At 35.6% G+C, this 24,540-nt stretch overlaps 1 protein-coding gene across 2 annotated transcripts in view; it reads left to right on the top strand.

The window, feature by feature from the left end:
- Positions 1-2,155: 2,155 nt before the first annotated feature.
- Positions 2,156-24,540, top strand: part of LOC107689272 (dedicator of cytokinesis protein 8) — a 44,567-nt gene continuing 22,182 nt past the window's right edge. The window contains exons 1-17 of one of the 2 annotated variants that reach the window (XM_016487217.1): positions 2,156-2,409; positions 10,377-10,482; positions 14,194-14,369; positions 15,467-15,538; positions 15,682-15,790; positions 18,139-18,351; positions 18,499-18,584; positions 18,789-18,855; positions 19,879-20,028; positions 20,798-20,878; positions 21,229-21,385; positions 21,491-21,615; positions 22,381-22,471; positions 22,641-22,803; positions 23,459-23,576; positions 24,148-24,218; positions 24,310-24,454. In XM_016487217.1, the coding sequence (XP_016342703.1) occupies positions 2,351-2,409; positions 10,377-10,482; positions 14,194-14,369; positions 15,467-15,538; positions 15,682-15,790; positions 18,139-18,351; positions 18,499-18,584; positions 18,789-18,855; positions 19,879-20,028; positions 20,798-20,878; positions 21,229-21,385; positions 21,491-21,615; positions 22,381-22,471; positions 22,641-22,803; positions 23,459-23,576; positions 24,148-24,218; positions 24,310-24,454 (1,989 nt within the window). In that variant the 5' untranslated portion in view covers positions 2,156-2,350. Of the gene's footprint in view, positions 2,410-10,376; positions 10,483-11,665; positions 11,715-14,193; positions 14,370-15,466; positions 15,539-15,681; positions 15,791-18,138; positions 18,352-18,498; positions 18,585-18,788; positions 18,856-19,878; positions 20,029-20,797; positions 20,879-21,228; positions 21,386-21,490; positions 21,616-22,380; positions 22,472-22,640; positions 22,804-23,458; positions 23,577-24,147; positions 24,219-24,309; positions 24,455-24,540 lie in introns of those variants that run through there. The other variant, XM_016487218.1, reaches the window with a different exon arrangement.

A 24,540-nucleotide genomic window follows, 5' to 3' on the forward strand; every position in this document is an offset into this window, starting at 1 on the left:
AGTAGAGACAGAGACATATCCCAACAGACTAAAGGCTGTAATTAAAGCAAAAGCTGGTTCAACAAAATAATGACACAAGGGGGTGATTCTTTTTCCAAATCAGCGATTCTGGTTTTTTATTTATTTAAACATTTTTCTGACATGTTCTTTCACTTGGATGTTATAAGTTGCACTGAGTAAATACAGCTGGATAAAACAAAAACTGTGTCCGTCTTCATTTCAGGCTGCAAAGCAACAAAATGTGATTATTTTAAAGGGGGTGATCCTTTTCTATACCTACTGTACATAATTTGTTCACTTAGAAATCAAAACTCAGTGTTTTGAGAAATAAATTATTTTTACCCCCTTGCATTTTTGTGCAATTCTGTACATTTCTGTGTCATCCATTTACAGTGTATATATATATATATATATATGATTATATACTATGTGTGTGTGTACACACACACACACACACACACACACATATATATACACACACATACAAGCTAAGTCAGAAAGTCAACTTTATTTCTAAAGCGCTTAATTCAATATAGATTTTTTTTCACAGCAGCTTTATATATATATATGATTATATACTATGTGTGTGTGTACACACACACACACACACACATATATATACACACACATACAAGCTAAGTCAGAAAGTCAACTTTATTTCTAAAGCGCTTAATTCAATATAGATTTTTTTTCACAGCAGCTTCACAATATTATCAAATTCAAATTCTGCTGTAACGCAGCTCTAACAAGTCAATGGTGTCATTATACAGCTCAGGTCAGTTCAGTATTGATTCAGTTCAGTTACATAACTGTGTAAAATTCATCAGTTGTACTGTACATACATACTACATACAGTGTATATGTGTATGCATGTATGTGCGAGTGCTATGACAAACTCCTGTGCACTCCACTCTGATCACCCAAAAGACACACGAGAGTAACTTTAGTGTTTTACATTTTTCACATCTGTGTGTAGTTTGGCGTGTATGTGGCTAATTATTTTATGTTTTTGTGTGTAGAGTTCCTACGCAAAAATACAATTTTTAGAATAGTTAAAATAGTTTTGAAAGAAGTGTTTGCTTTTGCAAGAAATGTGTGACGTTTTGCATGTTGTGTGTGTGTTTTGTGTGTAGAGTTTTGAGAAATATAGCCATAGTTTCAAAAACTGTGTAAGCATTTTTTAAAAACCTTAATATGAGACACACATGTGCTGTCAATGGCTGTCAACACGATCTACAAGCGTCATGCATTAGAACTGAAGCTAATAAACACAAATAAAACACAACTTACACTTTACGAAGTACAAACTCTTAGATGAAGTAGGCTACTAGATGATGAAGAGCAATGAATATTTCACTGAGCGATGTGCTGGTGTGTATGTAATCACGGTCCGAGCTGCGCTTAGACTTGAAGTTACAGTTCCTAGTTAAAAATGTGAATGTGTTTAAACCTGCTGCTTAACATTTCAAGCTGTATTTAATAACTTAATATACAAAAATAAATAAAAGAAAGCATAAAGCCAAATATGGTGACAATTATTAAAAAATATATGCCCCTGATCTATATAGACTAGAACACCTGTTAGCAAACATTTCACGTACTAAACACTTTATGTACACAAAGAACCCGCAGTATTTTCTGTAATATATAGAAAATATAATTTCTAAAAAATAATAATAATAATAATACTTTTTTTTTACTTAACACATTAAAAAAAATAACAAAAGCACATAACAAAATCACTAAAACGTAAACTAAAACAATTTAAAATAGATCGTATAACATAAAAACTAACTCAAAATATTAAGAAATCATTAATAAATGCTGTAACGTTATATAAAATATACTAAAATAGTATTGTTGGAGCGCAATTCATGACCGACAGGGGTCGCAGCTGTCATATTTCACAACTCTCTTGACTAGATTTCATTTCATTCAACAAATTGAACAAGTGCGAAAAGCAGCTTATTTACCACATACCACAATAACAACATAAACATAATGTTAGCAATCATATTTTATCAAACATATGTCGATAAAAGATATCCAGGCTTGTTTTTTTCGCATCTTAACGTAAACCGGTATTTTTGTTTAGATCTGTCGTCACCCATTTAAACCCATTTGTTTAAGTAAACCCACCCTTAATCTTCGTAACATCGTTTAGTCTCTCTCTCTCTCTCTCTCTCTCTCTCTCGTTTAAATCCACTCTGTTTGGGTTGAAGTTAAAATGCGGAAGTTTCCGCCCAGCAAAGCCGCTGATACCGCGAAGATGAGGCTCGCGATGCCATCAACGATCATCCCCGCTCCGTGCTGCTCTCCGCGGCTCTGCGTGGACTGAGATCAGACTCGCATGGCTATGGCTTCTCTGCCAGCGTCAGAGCGGAGAGCATTCGCTCTCAAAATCAACAGGTAATGTTCATTTCCTTTGGCTGGACCTTATAGCTCGTGCACTGACAGATCCCAGGGAAGCTGAGCTGACTTTTGGAGCCGTCCGTCTTAAATCTCTACAGGGAGTTTGGGTGAATCCCGGAGCAGGCAGCTACACGTTTGGGATACGCTACAAGTCTGGCACCATGAGACTTGATAGTCTTCTTATCAGTTATGGCTGTGTGATACAGATAAGTTCATGAGCTACAGCACCGATGCTGTATTTATCAGCATATTATTTTTCTTCCCAGTATGGGAATCTCATTTTCAAATAAGTTTTTAACTGCAGTATAGTAACCAGTTACACAGCATGCAGATGGTCTACACATTCAGATACATCTGTGCTGTGAAAGTTATTGAGGTCCAGAAGCTTTCCGCACGTATCCCTTCAGGCAAAAAGAAAGGAAGAATGATTGAAAAAATATGGCAAAGCATTTCAGAGCAATTTTCATTCATTTCCGTGTAATTCTAAATATGGATCTCCTGTCTATTTGATCATTTCCTCCACAAGCCCCTTTTTCTCCTCGGGTTATGACGGATCATGACTGGCCCCTGCTATGTGTAAAGTTAAGGTGGAAGTTTGTATTGTTCCTGTTTTATTGCACAACAGGTGGGGAGGAAATGAATATATGGACATAGTGGAAGAAGGGAGTCCGGTAATAAAACAAAGGGAACAGTGCTCATATACAGGGTAATGATGTGAGTTTATGTCTTGTGAGTTTATGTCACACATGCACACAAAGGTTCATTCATAACTTAACTGTCATATGCTACACTCTTTTTCCAGCAGATTGTGGGAATCATGCCATTTTTAATTCAAAAAGTGTCTTTGTGAATTAATAAGCTGTTTAATTTTGCTTACAGTCACATGTGTTTAACCACTTGTTTATCTGAGGAACTCTGAGATTTTGTGTTTTCTCAGTTGTAAGCACAGGCCCATGGTGGTTGCTTTAGGCTTGTAATGAAGATGCTGCAGGTTTGATACACACCAAGATGACATGTTGCAATGTTGCGCTGAATCCCAAGCTGCTGTCTGTGTACTCATGTTTTGGATATGAGTACAAATAATCAACCTTTAGTAGCTGTACATCACCCCTCTGCCAAATCTGAAAAACATTATTTTACACGTTCAGTATATTGTTATGGTGCTTGAACAGCATCAGTATTTGATATCTTCGCTTGTACTTTCGTTGCTTCAGTTCTGATTCTAAAAAGATGAACAGATATGTAATGTAGTTTTCTGAAAAGTTTGTAATTTATCGGTAGGCTATATTTAATTGTGCATTTTCCCTTTTTTTTGCATTTAGATTACCTTTGCCATCATCTAACACTCACTTCAAATTCATCTTTAAAAACGCTAATAATCAAATAATAATGTTAAATGTTATCTTTAGCAACTATCAAAATGAATAATCATTTTTCATACTGTCGTACATTATAATACTGTAATATATAAATTCACAGCACTTGATTGATTCAAATCGTTTTTAGTGTTTTTTTCTGTTCAAGTTTGACAAAATATCGTAGAAATGTAATATTAACAATTTTTTATCTATTGGGTGTAAAATAATAATACATAATAAACGCCCAATCTCACAGGAAAATGTAACTATTTTACGAGGTGACGATTTAGTATGATTCATGTCATAAAAAAAGTAGTAGTCCACCCTTAAACCCATCCCTAAACATAACCATCACATAGGCACAAACAGATTGTACGAAAACCTATGAATGAGATCAGAAGTATGAATTAGTCACCTATTCGCCATAGCATAAAATAGTTACGAATTGCCATGCAATTGTGTCGGTCCATCTCTATTTTATAGCATGCTCTAGGTTTATATCGTTGTCACAGCAGTATTTGGTAACATTAAGCAATTAACAATCACTGATTCACTTCCTCTTTGTAAGGACACAATAGGAAATTCAGAAGGACTCTGTGATGGTAAAGAGAGATTATAAAACAAAGTCAAGCAGTAAGAAGCCCAGAGCTCGTCGGCAAACAGAATGATTCCCAGATTTTTATGCAAGTGCAGTCTGACCAGCGCATCTCACTGGGGGCTGATACTTGCTGTAGCTGCAGCTGCTGTATTGCACAAACTGAACTCATGCTGTCTCGTGCAGACAGCTTTGGATAGGGGGAAAACGTCAGCACATATGCTGCAGATTTCTTCTGGCTCATGCTCCACCCTCCATGTCCCTTCTCATTTTCAGTGACCACACATTTATTTGCATGAATGATGCATTCACACATGAAAAGTCCTCTGAGCACAGCTGTGTTTTGTACTGAAGAAGGGTGTTTTTTTTTTTATTTGTTTATTCCATCTTCTCTTTCATAATCCTTTGATTTTCCAGGCACATGGAGGAATATTTCTGTATGAGAAGTGACACTTAATGTTTTGGAACAGACAATGTGGTGACAACAGAATGTAATGAGATGTGGCAGACTATAAACGAAAGCCCTCAGTCAGCAGAAAGGCTGTAGTTGAAAGAAACGCCTGACAGTATCACGAGAATAGTTAATTTCAGTTATCTTTAGCTGATGTTGACCTTCAAGCGAAGTTCCACACTAGAGTGGTGTTCTTGCACAATAGTGTTGTGAAGCACCCTGACCCACAATCATACTTGGCTGTGACGGCTAAGACAAACAATCATAGTCCACTCTCGTTGGAATGAGGCTGCTGCTGTCATGGCCATACTTAGTACTTATGTTTTGCAGCGTTTTACAATTTATGTTTATTTAGTTTTCAGAAGATGTCACTTTTGGTTATTGACACTACTGTATGTCTGGATTATTTCTAAATATGTGACCCTGGACCACAAAACCAGTCATAAGGGTCAATTTTTTGAAATTGAGATTTATACATCTTCTGAAAGCTGAATAAATAAGCTTTCCATTGATGTATGGTTTGTTAGGATAGGACAATATTTGGTGGAGATAAAACTATTTGAAACTAATCTGGAATCTGAGGGTGCAAAAGAATCTAAATATTGAGAAAATCGCTTTTAAATTTGTCTAAATGAAGTTCTTAGCAACGCATATTACTAACAAAAAATTAAGTTTTGATATATTTACGGTAAGATATTTACAAAATATCTTCATGGAACATGATCTTTACTTAATATCCTAATGATTTTTGGCATACAAGAAAAATGTATAATTTTGACCCATACAAAGTTTTTTTGGCTATTGCTACAAATATACCCCAGTGACTTAAGACTGGTTTTGTGGTCCAGGGTCATATATATTTTATATGCAATACATTGAATTAAAAGTTTAATTCAGATTAGGTCAATAAAGTACACTATTATACACAAATGTTTTGGGTCAGTATGAATCACTTTTTGAAAGAAATTAACACTTTTCTTCAACAAGAATGCATTAAAATGATCAAAAGATTTCTATTTCAAATAAATGCTTTCTATTCGTCAAAGAATCCTGAAAAACATTTATCACAGTTTCCACCAAAAATATTAAGCAGCACAATTGTTTTCAACATTAATAATAATAGTAAATGTTGAGCAGCAAATAAGCATATCAGAATGATTTCTGAAGGATCATGTGACACTGAAGACTGAAGTAATGGATGCTGAAAATTTAGCTTTGCCATCACAGGAATAAATTACATTGTAAGAGATATATTCAAATAGACAACTGTTATTTTAAATTGTAATAATATTGCACTATATTACTGTTTTTACTGTAATTTTAATCAAATAAATGTAGCCTTGGTGAGCATAAGATACTTGTTTCGAAAACAATACAAATCTTACTCACTTTAAACTCTTGAATGGATGTAAAAATAAATGTTAATATCGGTCCAAATTAAAAAAATAACATGCATTTTATAATGATGAGATGACTTAAAAACTTTCATGGTGCGAGAAAAGACATGGCTAAATGACCAAAGGCGTCTGTCCAACGTGTATATAAAGACCAGCAATTTAAAAAGTAGCACAGACAGAACTTGCTCCATCCCGTCCGCTTCCATCCTTCAGAAGTACTTTACCTGCTTGAGTAATCTCTAAAGTAGTGAACAAAATGACCCAAATGCTTATGGTATAAACAGTTATCGTCAGATTGCATTAGAAAAGATTTCTGATCTTTGTGGTCATATCATCAAATCTGTAGCAAAATCAGGATGGATGTTCATAAAGTGTGAGCTCCTCACATGTCGTGTGTGTTTGTTTGTGTGAAATGTTCCCTATAATTACAGCTCCTGTCAAAGTTGATGGAGATCCAGTGGAGCAGAAGGAGGGTCAAATAGAGACTCATTTCTCTGCACCCTATGTCATTATCTCCAGTGCCCAGAACAGTCCATGATAACACAGAAATACCATCACCCAGATTGGCATGAGCTATTTTACTGGGATGAACATTCCAGTCATACTAAAGACTGTAACATTTTTAACTGTAGCTCACACCTGTCTCAGCCTTTTATGTTTAATTGGTTTTTCTTCATAGCGAGCGACTTTTGTCGTAGAACACAACTGAATGCCTGGTTATTCTATAAAAGATCTGCTGTCCCTTTCTTGGCTTTTATAGTGAAATGTGATACTGTAATGTGTTTATTTTGTAAATTTCTTCTTGCATAAGGTTTGACATTTGGTCTGTAATGACGAGAACTATGAACAAATCGTGAACATGTTGCGTGTGCTAAATACTCTCTGCGGTATTCTATGATCTGTCTGCAGGCTGCATGCTATAATTCACTCCTGTTTGTCTTTGCTCTGAGGCTTAGAGGATTTGCATGCTCTCCTGCCCCAGACTTGACTTGTAAAGTAGTTAACGAAGTCTCTAGCTGATTTTGTGTATACATTCCCGGAAAGCAGTGACAAATAAAAACCCATTTCATATTTCAACAAAATCTCCTGTAGTTTCTAGCCTTTCAGGTTGATGTTTTGGCACAAGTTACCAAGCAAAGTCCTGAAAAACAAGAACAGCAGCTACAACATTTTTTTATTTAACGGATGGTGTTATGATTCATTTTGTAATGTCGCCTTTTTATGTAATTTCTATGTTCATAACCATCTTGGAAATACACTTCAATTCAAAAGCGTGGGGTCTATAAGGTTTTATTTATTTATTTTTAAAAAATATTTCTGAAATGAAGAAGACTCATACTCACCAAGGCTGCATTTATTTGATCAAATATACCGTAAAACAGTAATATAGTGAAATATTATTTCAATTTAAAATAACTTTTTTCTATTTTTTCTATTTTAAAATGCAATTTATTCATGTGATGCAAAGGTAGCATATTGAATATAAAGTGCAAATGATTACAGAAACCCTATTATCCAACAACAGACAATCTGTGTAAATTAGTTTGAGAAGAAACAACACAGCGTTATGAATGGTGACCCATTTTTAGGACTTTTGATAAGCGGGTGCACAATATCACTCTGTTGCATCACGGGCTGGAGGGCTGGCTGCCAGACTCAATATATCTGCTTCTGAGGCGAATCCTTCTGCTAATGTCAATGGAAGTTAAGAGAATAACATGCAGGCTGCTTTGTGGAGACTGTTGGCTGAGACACTGTGGGAATGTGACTAAAGTGATTTAGGTATGAAAATGAGAATCGTAACTGCTTAAGTGGTAACTTGGTTGGAGTGTAGTGTTTTGAAGGTGCTGAAAAAATGTCTAGGCAAACCTAGAGCATTTTCTCTGAATTCAAGGCAAATCTTATGCTGTGTCATTTTTACACTGAATTTTCATTCAATCAGTGATGCTGCAGTGGGATGGAGAAATCTGGGACACTGTCTGCCTGATTTTTTTCTGCTTTGCCTGGACTGGTTAGGAAGCACAGGTGCACCACTGTACACACACACACACACTCATCAACACCCTATCCAGTGTTCGGGGATCATGCAATCAAAGTGTCTAAATAATTTTACGCTTCATTTGGGAATTTCACAGCATGTGTTTCAAAAGCTGATTACTGCATGTTACAGGAGGGTTTGTTGTTGTACTCATTTCCCGGCCAGAAGTGTACAATTAATTTTTTGATATCATTGATAATAATGTACAAATGAACTTAAGTGTACTGTAACAAAAAGAATCATGAGAAGCTTTGGGATGATAGTAGCCTGAATACTTAAGGAACAGGGCTGATGATGCAAATGCGGTGGGATCAAATCTAGTGGTTGATTGATATGGATATTTTAAGGTGATACTGATAACTAGAGAGCAAGGTGGGATGTACACCTATACAGTGAAATTAAGCCTTTTGTTTTTACATGATATTTTGTTTTTTGTTTTCCATGTTTTATAGGGATATTCCATAAGTGTAATGGTTTTTATTACTGTGCAAACTGTACTTTCTATCCCTAAACCTACCCCTCACACAAAACTTTCAGCATTTTTAGATTTATAAGCTTGTTTCCTCATGACCAAAAAAATGTCCCCACAAGGTCAAAATTTACTGGTATTACTTACTATCCTTTTGGGGGCATTCATCTTTTTAATCTACTGCATATCTTTATCTTAAAGCCAAGTATACTCCATTTGAGGTGTACACGAACACAGGCGGTTGACAGATGCACTCTACAGAGCTTCATCTTTGTCCAGTGTCTGCTCTGTTTTTCCTTAGAAGTTTAGATCGATAAAATATCTTTGTACTCTTTTAAACTAAAGTTGCTGCTATTTCTTAACCCTCTCACACAAGTGCTTGTCAATGTGGCCATCTGTTGTTGTTGCAGTGTCCGCTATTTTGTAGTTCTATCTCTTTGGTTTTGTTTTCTGCTGTGAATCAATGGTCCGGGACAATGTTGCCACCTTGTAGAACAACTGATAAGTGCAAAACTAAGTCAATGCGTATGTGCGACCTGCAAAGTACAACAATTTTATGGTGCGCGACAGTACGTCTGTACTATTCTGATGACGTATCCCAACTCGGTTTTTGCCATGAAAATAGTCTTAGATGCTGACATGGCAATAAAAATAAATAACTACTATTGCTATTCTGGTGACAAAATTTGTGTCGAGCACTGTACGCAAACCCTCGTGTACGCGTAAAGACCGAAGTATACTTTGGCCTTGACATGTGATGATATATCTCATAATTGAAACTGTTTTCTCAGAAATACGACTTTATATCTCAACTACAACTTTATTTCTCGCAATTTCAGCTTTCTCGTAATTTGAATTGGGACTCATAATTTTAACCTTTTTTGCTTTTTTACTACACAATTGCAACTTTATATCTCAAAAATATGTCTTTTTTATTTTTTCAGTTTAAACATTTTAATAATTGTGACTTTCATAATTGTGATATTTTACATTTTATTTTTGTTCCATGTTCTTAGCTCAAACAGCGTAACGTTGCTAGTAACACTAAGTTAACGGGTTTGATCCTAAGGGAATTTGTGAAAACAAATGAACAAAATTACCTTGAATGCATTGTAAATCTGTACTCTGAGGTTGAAACGTTTTCAATAGAGAGAAGAAACTGCAGAAATTATTTATTGACAGCTCTATTAGGAAAATTTGGAGCTAGTAGGGACACTTCTGTAAATTGTTCAAGTAGACAGAATCATCGGCATCTCAGAATGGCCAAAAATTGGGCGATTAATTGGGCGAGATATTGGTGTATGACTATTCATCATATCTACGTGGAGGGGACCATGAACTACACAGTTACTGAGATTTCCTGATTTGTTACTGTTATGTCCTTAAGCAAGGCACTTAACTTCAGGTTAATGAGGGGGACTGTGTGTTTAATGACGAGTAATGAATGGGGTAATTGATGGGAGGTTCATTCAGTGTGTGTAACTTTGGATCTCACACACACACACACACACACACACACACACACTGAGATGAGTGTCTAAACAAGCACCTGGTGCCTGTACAAAACCTCCCGCTGAAAAATAATCCTGTGTTGCACCTCATTTTCTGTTTTCTTCCTCACCCTCTTCATCCTCGTCTCCCTCTCTCTCATCTCAGACACTCCTCGGCAGAGATCCGGAAACACTTCAGTGGGACCAGCCATGGTTCCTTGCCTCACCACCGGCACAGTCACAGCGCCTCTGGCTCTTTCTGCTTCAACATAGTGAGTGATGCACTTTCACTGATATATAAAATAGAATCCAGCTGAGTAACTTCAAACTAATTCTGAAAGTACAAGCAGGTCATTTGTAGATTATACATGGATGTATGTCTATTTCTATTTTTTATACTTCTCTCTGGAATACTGCTCTCTGATTGGTCAATCATGGCATTGAGCAGTCAAAAGATTTTGTATAAATATAAATATTAGAATTATTTTCTAATAAATATTATATTATATCAAATGATGTTTTATTTTATTAATTTTAAGAAGAAATTAGAAATTAATGGGAAGTCACCCATAATTATACTTGTGCTTAAGCTCTAACTTGCGTGTGCTTCCTCTTTGCTGAAAATGGGTCAGAGCCCAGGCTACCAGACCACTGCAGCTGGTGCCTCCCAGCTCACACACACACACACACACACACACACACAAACGCAAACACACTCATCTGTAATATCTGTGGATTTTAGAAGCTGATGACTTCATAGAAACATAATCTTCCCTACGATGTTTTCCCATTTTCACATAGATAGACTACAGCGAAAGGCAAATGTTAATGTTATGATATTGAAAGATGAAAACTGCTATTCTTGATTTAACACAGATTATACCTCAGTAATTATGTGTTAAAATGATTGATAAGTAGTTATAATTATACTTTAATATTTGATAAATTCAGTTGTTTAAGCATTATAGCATCCTGATTTATACACATGTATCTTACAGCATGATAAACCCATACATTTAGTGTTCATTGCTTGTTTATTGTAAAACAGTTATATTTTTAACCAATAGCATGGCACAATTATCTGTCAGTATTTTTATTATGGTTCCCTGTTTGTATTGTTACTTATTAGTTATCTCACCCCTAGCAGATTTTAAAGCTCTTAACCAATGTAAACATACAATAATGGTCCACAGTAACACTCACTTTTCTAACAGTGATCATGTCATTCCTTCAAGGTTTCTTAAAGTTGAGCACAGAACATTGACTACACTTATCCTTACGTTTTTGACTTGATATATGAGTGCATATGTGCCCCTGCTATTTCGTCATAGCTAGTAAGGGAAGTGGTTGTGATGTCACATCCTGCTTTTGGAAGCCTCAAAAGATAGACTGCTTCATGCGACTCAAACCTATTAAGGAAGAGTTGTGCTGAAACCAGTCATTTTTATTTCCGGGCAACGCCATCTTGTCAGTTGCCTCCTAGTTTGTTCGCAAGAAGCATTAGGTGAGTATTTTCTTTCATCCTTTTCAGATGCACTTGTTCTGTCTACTGTATGTTGGTTGCATTCAATTGGTAGATGCAGAATTGAAACTCTAAGCTAAATTTGCGCAATGCACACAGCCTGGGTGGGTTATATTAAGCTTGATGGTGTTGAGTATAGACCAGGAACTGTTTTGTGGTTGCTTCCATGTTCCAAAAAGCACAATTAGGCCTCAAGATGAGAAACGTACATTTAAACCTGTGTATTAAATGATGCAATTATAAGAAACAGTCCGAGGTTGTTGTTTTTTAAAAAATTTCCTATTGGTCTACAGAAATAACACCTCCACCCATAGACTATATCAGTGTTCATCAACAATAGCCCTCTGCTCCTCCCTTGTCAGCTGCTGCTGATGTACACAAACCACACGGCAAAAAAGTTTGAACAGTTGCTATATTTAAATCCAATGGTTTTTCACAATTAGTATGTCCAAGCTTTGTTCGCTGTAGTACCTCAGGTAGACACCAGAGATGTAAGCAAGCATTTGCTATAAAGAAATCTATGGAAGCCCTTTTCGACCTTAGAGTAATAAATAAATAAATAAAAGCTAATAGAATTCATGTCTAACTATTGTGACTTAATTTTTCTCAATTGGGTCTTTATTTTGCACACTTGTGACTTTATATCTCACTATTGTGACTTTATTTCACACTGTAACAACTTTATCACTTTTGCAACTTTATTTCTCATAATTGTGATTTTATTTCCCACTATTGTGACTGTTTCTCATAATTGCAAATTTATATCATGCTATTGCAACTTTATTTCTCACTTTTGCAACTTTATTTCTCGCAATTGCAAATTTATTTCCCACTACTGTGATTATTTCTTGCAATTGCAAATGGATTTTATGGTAATGCAACTTTATATCTCGCAGTTGTGACTGTTACCAACACGACTTTTTTCTCATTTGCGACTTTTAATTTTGCAACCTTATTTCTTGCAGTTGCAATTTTATTTCTTACAGTTGACTATTTCTCACAGTTGTGAATTTATTTAATTCAATTGCAACTTTATATCTTGCAATTGCAACTTCATTTATTTCTCACAATTGTTTTGAAACTTTATCTCACAATTGTGACCTTATACTGTACTTCAAGGTCCTCCAGTATTTTGCGATTGTTTGTTTTATAGCGACTTTATCTCTTGTATCTCAAAAAAAAGTATAACGTTTATTTTATCTGTTCTCACAATCACAGTTTATGGCAGAAATGGGCTTACATGGAGATCAGATGAATTTAGATAACTTGTACAGTACAGCGTTTTTCTTACGATTCATTGATGAAATGCCTCAGACACATGAGTTTCATTATATAACAAACTTATCTAAATTGATTGTTTATTAATGTCTCCTGTGATGGGATTCAACATCTACCCCCTTTACATGCTTTTAAAGGTGTGTATGATATTTTTCGTTTTGAAAGTGGTTTATCAGAATTGCTCTAGTAAGGACTTGTGTTATAGGGACATGTTTCAGATAACTGATAATGTTGTTGTATGACACTTTGCAAGAGATTAGCCTTCACTAGACCTGTGAAAAAAATGTTTGAGAGATGTTACATAACCCGAAGCACTGCAGCAGTTATGTTGATTATCTTAAGCAGGTCTGGAGCTGTCTGCCTCAAGTCATGACAAAACACTCTCCCGTCTAACTTTACTTAAAGAGGAATACAACTGTAGGCAATGCATTTTTTACTGCTATGGTCTGAACATGTCATCAGCTATAAAATGATTTATTGCTTCCTACCAGCCTCCTTCTTTGTTTCATTGTTTTATGGAGGTCATAGAGCATTCAAGTTCTCTGTGTGTGTGTTTATTTTAGGAATTTCATTTTGGTATAGAGGGAGATTAAATGCATGTCTTATTTGATAGACAACAACTATTGAATTGGATTGAATGCTTTAGTGTCGAGAAAAAATACAGTAGTGATTCATTCAGGGTAGATTTAATCTTTTATGACCATTTCTGGCCTCTGTTTGCTGAGTTTTACATTTTCTTTTCTTTTTTTTAATATAATTTTATAGGCTATTATATTTCGCATTTTTAGAGGCTATTTTTGATGCTTCTCATACTTTCCCATTCTCATACTTTTCACTACTTTTGTTTTATGTTATTATGATAGTATGGATTATGTCTCAAATAAGGTCCTTTATTGGCACATCCATGGAACCTTTCCATTCCACAAAAAAGTTCTTTTTAGTAGAAAAAGATTCTTTAGATAATAAAATGTTCTTCACACTAAGAAAAATGCTTCTTTAAAGAACTGTTCACTGAAAGGTTCTTTTGGGAACCCAAAATTGTTCTTCTTCTATGGCATCGCTGCAAACCCCCCTTTATTTTTAAGAGTGTAATCAAGGGTTTTTTCATAATACCTGATATATCAAAGAGCTCATTTTATGATTGTAATTTTTATTTTATTGTATGTCCTGGTTTTCTTTGTAGCCTCAGTCATATGAAGCAGTCGAGCCGGTGGACCTGGATGAGTTCCTGATGTCACAGCTGCGCAGTGGAGATGCCGAGCTCATGCAGGAGCTGGGGGAGTTTCCTGATGATGACCTGGAGGTGGAGCTGGTGGAGAGGGAATGCAGGACCATCCGCCCCTCTGTCCCTGAGGAAGGGTAGGTACTGGATGCTCCCTGTTGGGGTTGAGAAGGTTTACTAGACGAATATCTCTATTTGTACTTAATGTCTTTCATTTAGTTTCTTTAACCTGTATACTTATGTTCATTCAACAGAAAGCAGTGCTCCCAAGTTAGTTTGTATTGTTTGCATAAATTATTCATTTTCATTCTCAAGTGAGAAATGCAAAAACACTCACAACTGAGATGAAAATGAATTTGCAACCATTTAGAAGCAAAAATATAATGGCAGTAAGAATGGTGTTTATATAGTATTGGTGTCAATAGTAATGATGATATTTTGTTGAATTCTCTAATTATTATTTAATTTATTATTATCCCTTTATAAATAAAATAAATACATTAGTTAATTTTATTTTATTAATTTGTAATATAATAATTCTAAGTATTATACGGAGCCCTGCACATGACATGCAAGAGAAAAAAATTAAAATCATGGGCACTATTTCTTAATTGGTTCCCTTGATTTACTAGATCGTGCGCGCGATTTAATAGGCTAATTCGTTCCCTCGTTTTAAGTAAATCGTGCACTCGATATAATAATTCGTGCCCTTGTTCTAGGTAAATCGTGCGCCATCGCCAGTAGAGTCCTCCAATTCTTAGTATGCGATGTAGATGCCTCTCACTTAAAATGATTCCATGCAACGCTGCAAGGCTTTTAAGAATGTCTCTATAACTCATTCCCAACTCAAAATAAAACCCAATTAAAGTGTCTCTGTCCACAACGTAACATAACATGACATAACATATAGCAGCAACATGTTTATGAGAATGCGTACGCGGACAGGAAGTACAACTAATTATTATTTCGTGCGCACGATTTAACGAGGGCACAAATTATTACATCGAGCATGATTTACTTAAAATGAGGGAACGAATTATTAAATTGTGCGCTCGATCTAGTAAATCGAGGGAACGAATTAAGAAATCGTGTCCGCAATTTATAAATTTTTTTCTTGCATGTCATGTGCGGGGCTACGTAGTATATACATAATAATAAAATCATCTTTGTGATCGGAGTGTGTGTCTGTAAAGCTTTGAGTGTTGTTCTAATGTGTGCGTTTGTGTGTCTCCAGAGTGGAGCTGGATCCCCATGTGAGGGATTGTGTTCAGAGTTACACGCAGCCCTGGCTGGTCGTTAGCAGAAGGTAAATTCCCAGACTTCATTTCTTGTCCCTCCTCAGGGCTGAATTTGAAATATTCAGAAATCATAACTCAAAGAAATAATATCAGACAAAGAGATGCTATAATACTGTTGTGCTTGTTTTGTTTTGGTGCTTCTCATTTACAGAACTCAGGGTTATGGATGGATTGCGTACTCTGAGAGGACGGACGCTAACAGATTATTACAGAGACAGATGTTTGAGTCTGACTTTCAGCCTGACAAACAAGAGCAACTAGTAAGCACAGTTTAGAAAAACTTTCCTCTTATACGTAGATGTCGTTTTACAACAACAAAGCAGCTAATTGGGATTTTTGTTCACATTGTTATTGGTGTCACTCAAGGACGCCACCCAACCCCACGGACACTTATATTCCTCTTTTTTTTATTTGTAATTATTATTATATTAAAGCCTCAGGAGTGTGTCACCACACATCCCGTTATGTGTGCTCATTCCCTGCCATAAAACACAAAACAAATTAATTTCCTCTTAATAAGAAGTAAACAGAAGAAAACAAGGAGGAAAATAAGCATAATCTTTCTCCTAGGTATTTTTTGTCGCCATGACTACCATCTTGGCTCCATCCCACCCCTGTTTGTCAGGGTCCAGGTACATAATGAGGCATGAATATTCACTCTGTCCAGACTACTTCCGTCCCAATGCAGCTTTGCCAAGATTGAACTATCCAAACCACAAAGATTTCTTTCACTCCATGTATTTTTCATGAGTTTAGATTGAGAGTCTGCAGGAACACCAAGATCCTCTCTTAGTTTTGGATCCTTTAAAGGGCCCCTGCATTCACTGCAGGGGTTATTAGCAATTCAGAGGAGTACTAAAGGTCCCGCTAGCCAGCTCTGTTCTGTGATGTGTGTCTTTAAACAAGTAGATTAAGAATACAAATGGTACGGGAAGGCCTATCCCACAGGCTAGACACAATGTATAATGGGAACCCTGCATGATGCCCTCTATCAGAGCCGGTGCATATGGTTCTTATATTTGGCGATTAACAGAAATCTCTTTGAGAATTCATCCATCTCAAAGGCTTATGGTCTTCCTGGAAAAAGGCATTAGTCTCAGAACTATACAGAGCTCCTCTGCTCTAGTTTACATGTAGTTATGTGGCAGAGGAGAGATTGAAGTTAAGGAGGCATTGCCAATTCAGTCGGTATTCACAGAAGACATAGTAAAATGAAAAACAAAAGCATATGAAATGAACTTTTCCAATCAAATATTATTAATCAAAGATTAATATTTTCCAATATTTTCCTTTTGTGAATAGCAACTGAGCTGTATATGCTTCCTTAACTTCATTTGCTCCTCTGCCACATAACTACATGTGAATTAGAGCAGCGAATGAAGTTAAGGAGGCTTTGCCAGTTCGGTCAGTATTACCAAAAGACAACTTGGAAAATAGTTAATTCCATGTGCTGCTTTTGTTTTTCATTTTACTTTTGACAAAGAACTGTAGAGTCAACTAATGAAAGTGAATTAATGAGTTTCACCTAAACAATCACTTTTAGCTTGTATATGTGAGAATATATGCTCTCAATAGGCAAATAAGGAAGCAATCTTTTTCAAACTTTTTGATGCCAAGGAACTTCACATGAATTTCCTTCCTAAATTACCCATTTACTTTATATATATCCAAATACTGTGTGAGAAAAAGAGTAAATAATATTAAAAGATTATGCAAAATTTGATGGGTTTTTTTTTATTTCTTTTCACTAGTTTCTTTTTCTTTTCTAAATAAACTTTTTTAATGTGATAAATGCGAACAGTCCTTATTTTATTATTCATTATAAATGTAACATTTTCTTTATAAACCTTTTAAAAGGTGCTAAATGTGATCAGTCCTTATTTTTATTGTTAATTATAAATTTAACAGTTTGTTTTATTTTGTTATTTCATTATAGGTTTTATATATGAACTTTTTCAAATTTGATTAATGTGAACATTACTTATTATTTTATTATTTTATTTTATTTTTAATAGTGAATTACTAAATTATTTATTAACTTTTGCATGGACCTCGTAGAACTCTCTTTTGGGCTCCTGGGGGTCCTAAGGCTCCAGTTTGACAACCGTGATATCTAAATGTCCCATGTATGCCATATGTGACCCTGGACCACAAAACCAGTCTTAAGTCGCTGGGGTATATTTTTAGCAATAGCCAAAAATACATTGTATGGGTCAAAATTATTGATTTTTCTTGTATGCCAAAAATCATTAGGATATTAAGTAAAGATCATGTTCCATGAAGATATTTTGTAAATTTCCTACCGTATATCTATCAAAACTTAATTTTTGATTAGTAATATGCATTGCTAAGAACTTCATTTGGACAACTTTAAAGGCGATTTTCTCAGTATTTTGATTTTTTTGCACCCTCAGATTCCAGATATTCAAATAGTTGTATCTCAGCCAAATATTGTCAGATCCTAACAAACCAATGGAAAGCAATATATCAATGGAAAGCTTGCTTATTTATGATGTATAAATCTCAATTTCATAAAATTTACCCTTATGACTGGTTTTGTGGTCCAGGGACACATATGTAATGTAATATGTTCTCTCCCATCCCTCAGGAAAAGTCACCGTCCCTGGCAGAACTATGTGATGATACAACTAGGACAACCCTCACATGCTCAGACTTCAACTTACGGGCCCTACAGCCGGACTGTCGTGTGGAGAACCTCTTGCGCTTCAGCAGCCCGGAGGAGCTGGATCGTTTCAACCTGGAGGCCAGAAATAGCAACCGCTACGGCGAGCTCTTCGGCCTTTACCCACCCATTGATGAGGTGCCAGCCTTGCCTTACTTTATTTAAAAACATGCTTAAATGTTAAACAATGTTCTTTACCGAATATTCTTGAGCGATTCATTTTTGTGAACACAAGGATTCTGTTAGAAGTTAAATATCGTCTTCAATCTGTCTTTGACTGTACAGGAGGATGCAGTAGCAATTCGGCCCATTCCCGACTGTCCCAAGGAGCACTTTGGGCAGAGGATACTAGTGCGATGCCAGACCATCAAGTAATACTTCTTTACCATCCACTATTATTGGTTATTTTCTGTAAATGTTTGGTCTGATATATGATTTTATTTCTTATTTTAAATTACCTGTTTCATTTTAAACTTTGAGGTTGAAATGGTCTCCATAGCATATGCATCCTGAAAAGTTTATTTGGTGTTATTAGGGTTATATTTGGTTTTGAGAAAATGTTTTTCCTTCTACAGATTTGACATTGAAATTGAGCCCCTCTTTGCAACCATGGCCCTCTATGACCTGAAAGAGAAGAAGAAGGTCAGTTTCTGATGCTTATCATAAAAGAAATGAAAAAAAAAAAAATCCCCAATATGTGGTATAGTTTTTTTGTATTTTGACCCTTTTGATTAATCCCATTTGCTTGGGAGACATAATTAATAAAAATGCTTCCTGTCAGTGTTCTTCCCGTTAGTCCACCCACATTCCTGCACTTCAGTCTGAACAGAGCTGGAGAGACTAATGAGAGACCTTTTCTTTATCCACAGCTATAAACATTGTTTTGTCAGAGGTTAAATCAAGATCTTCTATATTTAATTTGTGTGTATATACATCTAAAACAGTAACTTAATTCTAAAGAAGTAGAAATTGGTCACAAAATTCAGTTAAGACAAAGGTCTATAAAACCAGTGAACATTAACCACTCAAATACACACAGCTTGTCTTTACCACAAATTTAAGAACTTGGACTGACAGCCATGGATCTTAAGAAATCAGCCAGTTATAATGCAAGCTGTGCGTATTTCCATATTAAATGGTCTGACGGCAGATATATTTGGGAGGAATATCCTGAAGTATTACATTAATCCTCTTTAGCTTTAGCGTTTACTGAAGAAGGGTAATGCAAAAGACAGACCAGATCATTCATGCTAAATAGGGACTTTATGCAGCATGTTTTTTTTTTTTTTTTGCTTGGTGTGGTGAAGAGAGTGTTTTGGATGGGAGGAATTACCCATTTCACAATGTTAAAACATAATTTAGGATTTCTGAAATGCCCAAGTTCATTTAGTGGGAAACTCTGCTAATGTTTTTTTTTTTTTTTAACACAAACACTAGATTTCTATTTTTTCTATTCTATCTACTTGTTTTTCTTTGTGTGTGTATATGTTTGTGAGGTGTCTTTCCATTCTGATTGGTTCACTCTGCCTGAAATTTGAGGAAATATTATTGTTCTTTATGCACCGCAATTTCCCTTCTGTTTCTTTTTTACTATATGGTAAAACCCTTAGCAGGCTGGTTGTTTCATGCTATCAATGCTAATCATGGTATTTTTTTCCCCTTCAGATTTCAGAGAACTTCCACTTTGACATAAACTCAGATCAGATGAAGGGTTTCCTGCGGGTCCACACTCCCCACACTGACGCCTCCACTTTGGCCAGATCTGCAGTTTTCTCCATCTCCTACCCCTCTCCAGATATCTATCTGGTCATTAAGGTAGTGTTGAGTAATGGCCACTGTATGCCTAAAAATGATTCAAATGCGTAACTTTAGTATCTTGATATGACTTTTTTATCTTGTTTTGTTGGTTTTGAATATATTTATTATAAATTGATAAACCGGTGTGTACGTCAGGCCGATTAATCTATAGGTATTTGGCCGTTTTGAGACTTTGTCAATTAATAATAAACATTTTCTTTATTTTCAGTGTGTTTTGAGTAAATTTCATACATTTTGTTTATGTACAACCTTTTTCTATTTTAATACTTTATTTTTTTTCCTAATTTAATCCTTTGATTGCTGAATTTTCAGCATCATTACTCCAGTCTTCAGTGTCACATGATTCTTAACAAATCATTCGAATGTGCTTATTTGCTGCTCAAGAAACATTTCTTATTATTATCAGTGTTGAGCTGCTTAATATGTTTGTGAAAACAGTGATACGTTTTTTCAGATTTATTTGATAAATAGAAAGTTCCTATTTATTTGCAGTAGCATTATGTCTGTACTGTCACTTTTGATCAATTTAATGCATGCTTGCTGAATGTCAAAATAGTTTTCTTTACCAAAAAAAAATCTTACTGACTCCAAATGGTAGTGTATATGCATATTATCTTTGTCAATGACCAGCTCTGTAGATATCAGCCCATATTAAGAGCACTACTGTCGATAGTGATGATTCCCCATGATAGTGGAAGTGGCGATGATGATGAATGTTGTGTAACAATAATGTTATTAATAGTGTGTTTGTGTTGTACATGTGTAGATCGAGAAGGTTCTTCAGCAGGGAGAGATCGGGGATTGTGCTGAACCATATATGGTACTGAAGGAGAGTGATGCTGCTAAGGTAACCGCTGAGCACTTTCTTTCTCTCTCATTGTTTTTGTACACAACATGGCCAAAAGTATGTTGACACCCCCTACTAATTATCAGATTTTGGCAAGGGTTGTGACAATACCTATATGCACAATGTACGGCCCATAAAGAAATCATTCACTGAGTCTGGTGGGCAAGAGCCCCTTCAAAACCCTGCATACTGCACATGTGCCAGTGTCTAGTGGAAAGCTTTCCCAGAAGAGTAGAAGCATTATTTTGAATTCAAACAAGCACATATGAGTTGGTTATGGGAAATATTGTAATGTATAAAACCACTTTCTTTTAGTGAACCCCCTTCTTCTTTTTTTCTGTGTCCATCAGAACAGAGAGAAGCTGGAGAAGCTGAGGAATCAGGCGGAGGGGTTTTGTCAAAGGCTGGGCCGCTACAGCATGCCATTCGCCTTTGCCACGGTCAACATTATGAGTGCCATCAACTCCACACTGGAACGAGACACAAGTGACACAGACAGTATCAATGGTGAGAAACTGACTAGATGAACACCATTGGTCTGTTAATATAATGCATCACTCAGCAAAAAAAGTATTAAATCCATAATTGTGTACAATTTTGATTTTGGTACAGGCAAGGGTACTATGGAAAAGAAGGGATTGCCCAGACGTAACTCTGACAGATTCAGTGTGATGGAGGACAACTATATCCTGTCTGGCTTCAAACCAGCTGTCCGTATGTGCACATTCATTAAGCAGGTATTGCTCGCAGAATTTATAGCCAATAGAATATTCAACAAGAAAATGTAGATGGGACTTGATCTTTTGTTTATGTGCACTACCATTCAAAGGTTTGGGGTAAAAACAGTAATATTGTGAAATATTATTACAATTTAAAAATGTTTTTATTTGAATATATTTTTAAAAGTAATTTATTCCTGTGATGGCAAAGCTAATTTTTCAGCAGCCATTATTCCAGTCTTCAGTGTCAAAGGATCCTTCAGAAATCATTCTTATATGCCGAGTTGCTGCTCAAGAAACATTGCTTATTATTATTATTATAAATGTTGGAAACAGTCATACTGCTAAATATAATATTTTTGTGGAAACATTTTTCAGGATTGTTTGATGACTAGAATGTTCAAAAGACATTATTTTGAAACAGAAATATTTTGTAAAATTGATACTGATTTTTTACCAGTTGTGTATTTCAGAACAGTGCTTTACTGTGCTAAAAAAATCCAACCCCATTGAATTAGCATTGTGAAATATAAGTTGCTAAAATTATTTGAATTTTAGTTTGTCACCTTGAGTGCATTATTCCGTTCTTCACATTCTCCAGATGGTGACTGCATTCTTCAGCTAGCTCTAGCTAATATCACACTGCATTCTTACAACACTCTTCCTCTAAACGGAAGAATTTTTCTTCTGTTCTTCATAAAATCTTCCCGATTTGATTTGAAACAAAATGTAATTTTTGAAATGCTTTGTGTTGAGCTGATCGTTTATTGTGTGTGCCGGCAGGAAGGAGAGCGTCTGAGTGACGAGGACCTGTTCAAGTTCCTGGCGGAAATCAAGAGGTCATCCAATCAGCGACGTGTTAAGATCATACCTGGTGAGGAGATGTTCTAACTGTGCCTTTTTACAGTCCAGTTTTTCCACAGAAAAACTCTTATGTGTAAGAGTTAACAGTGGTGGTCTGGTGAATAAAAATCTTATTTATAAGTATTAAACTTTGGCGTGTAACTCATCTTGCACCATTATGTGTATGTGTTGTTTGAAAGGTTATCTGAAACTGGAAGTGTCTCCAGTGCCGGAGATGGTTCCTGGGTGTCTGTCCCCCGAACTGATTCCAGTGAAGCCTGTGTCTGAGAAAAATCCACGGGCGGTTAAAGAAGTGCTGGAGTTTCCTTCCAGTGAAGTCTATGTGCCTCACAATATATACCGGTAATCTCTCTCTCTCTCTCTCTCTCTCTCTCTCTCTCTCTTTCTCTCTCTCACACACACTCTCACACACACACACTCACAGATGAATTGTCAGGCTGAGATCTAGCAGAAATGGGATGCAGTGATTAATCAGTAACCTTGAAAAAATCTTAGTTCTGAGTAATAAGGTTTGTCAGAATTTGGAGGGCAGAACTGTGGTTGATATTAGTCACTCATTTACTATGAACACAAATAGTCTGCGTGCAAGACAATGTTGCCAGGTCTCATAAGAAAAACAAGCAATCAGGTCTTACAAATCAACCCTAAAATAAGAAACTTGCCTCACCTAGAAAACACCCTGTGATAAGAGAGATGGGAGGATGTGTTTATAGATTATGGAAAAAGTAGAATTGCCTAATTTATTTGATTAATTGTGGGATAAACTTGCATTAAAACAACCGCTATATGGAAATAAGCCAGGAAGAACACAAGCAACTTCCCATGTTTATGATAGGCAACTAGCTTCTTCCTTGTTATCAGTGTTGAACTGGAAGCAGTCTGCGCCATCTAGTGGTCAGTTAATGTTTTACACCCAATTGTGGATTTCAAATTGAATGATTATTTTGTCTGCAAATGACTTTAGAGTTTAATTTATTTTATGTTAATCATGTTATAGGAACCTGCTGTATGTGTATCCTCTGAGGTTGAATCTTACTAACCGTTTGACTTCAGCCAGAAACATTACAGTTAAAATCCAGTTCATGAGTGGTGAGGACCCTAGCTGCGCCATGCCTGTGAGTGCAAAACCATATTCATATTTATTTATACATGTCAAAAATGTATTACCTTTGCATTTATATTCTAATATTCACAACAACATCATCAAAAAAAAAATTTGTTTTATAACATAATAATGTAATAGGAATATAATAACATAATAATATAATAGGAATATAATAGAAATCAGGTTAGCTAGTTGACTAAAGGGGTCCGAAAAGAAAAATATTTTAAACATTTGTAAACATATTCATTTTTTTGTGCAATGTTTACAAAGCTTTAAAGAAAATATGATATAACTATATTATTTAATAATAATAATGTGAAATTAATAATAATAATAATTATTATTATTATTATTTTATTGTATGATTCCAAGTTCATTGTGAATAAATGACATACGAAATATATAAATCTTACACTTTAAATGACAGACCATTAAATCCCAAATTATTTGTTTGTATAGCAATACTATAGAGCAGATTTAAAAATGTATAGAGCAGATTCAAAAATTTATATTTGATGTATTTGTGCCCTTATACAAATGTTGACCTCAGTCACCTTCTCCTCTGCACTGTCCCAAAAAAGGTAATCTTTGGAAAATCAAGTGGCCCTGAGTTTCTTCAAGAGGTCTACACTCCAGTCACATACCACAACAGGTAATATTGGTCTCTTACAATGATTTTATTGATTTATATATTAAGCAAATGTAAGGGTGGTTTGAGAGAGCTGTTTCCATCTCCTACACAGGTCTCCTGATTTCTATGACGAGATAAAGATTCGTCTTCCAGCCCGTTTAACAGAGAAACACCACTTACTGCTCACCTTTTACCATATCAGCTGCCAGCAGAAACAGAACCAGACTGGAAGTGTGGAGAGTCTCATTGGCTATTCAGTGAGTGATTGAACAGAGTGTGTGTGTGTGTGTGTGTGTGTGTGTGTGTGTGTGTGTGTGTGTGTGAGAGAGTGTGAGAGGGGGTG

The sequence above is a fragment of the Sinocyclocheilus anshuiensis genome, unplaced genomic scaffold, assembly GCF_001515605.1.
Source record: "Sinocyclocheilus anshuiensis isolate Anshui unplaced genomic scaffold, SAMN03320099.WGS_v1.1 scaffold1255, whole genome shotgun sequence".
In the NCBI taxonomy this organism is placed as follows: Eukaryota; Metazoa; Chordata; class Actinopteri; order Cypriniformes; family Cyprinidae; genus Sinocyclocheilus; species Sinocyclocheilus anshuiensis.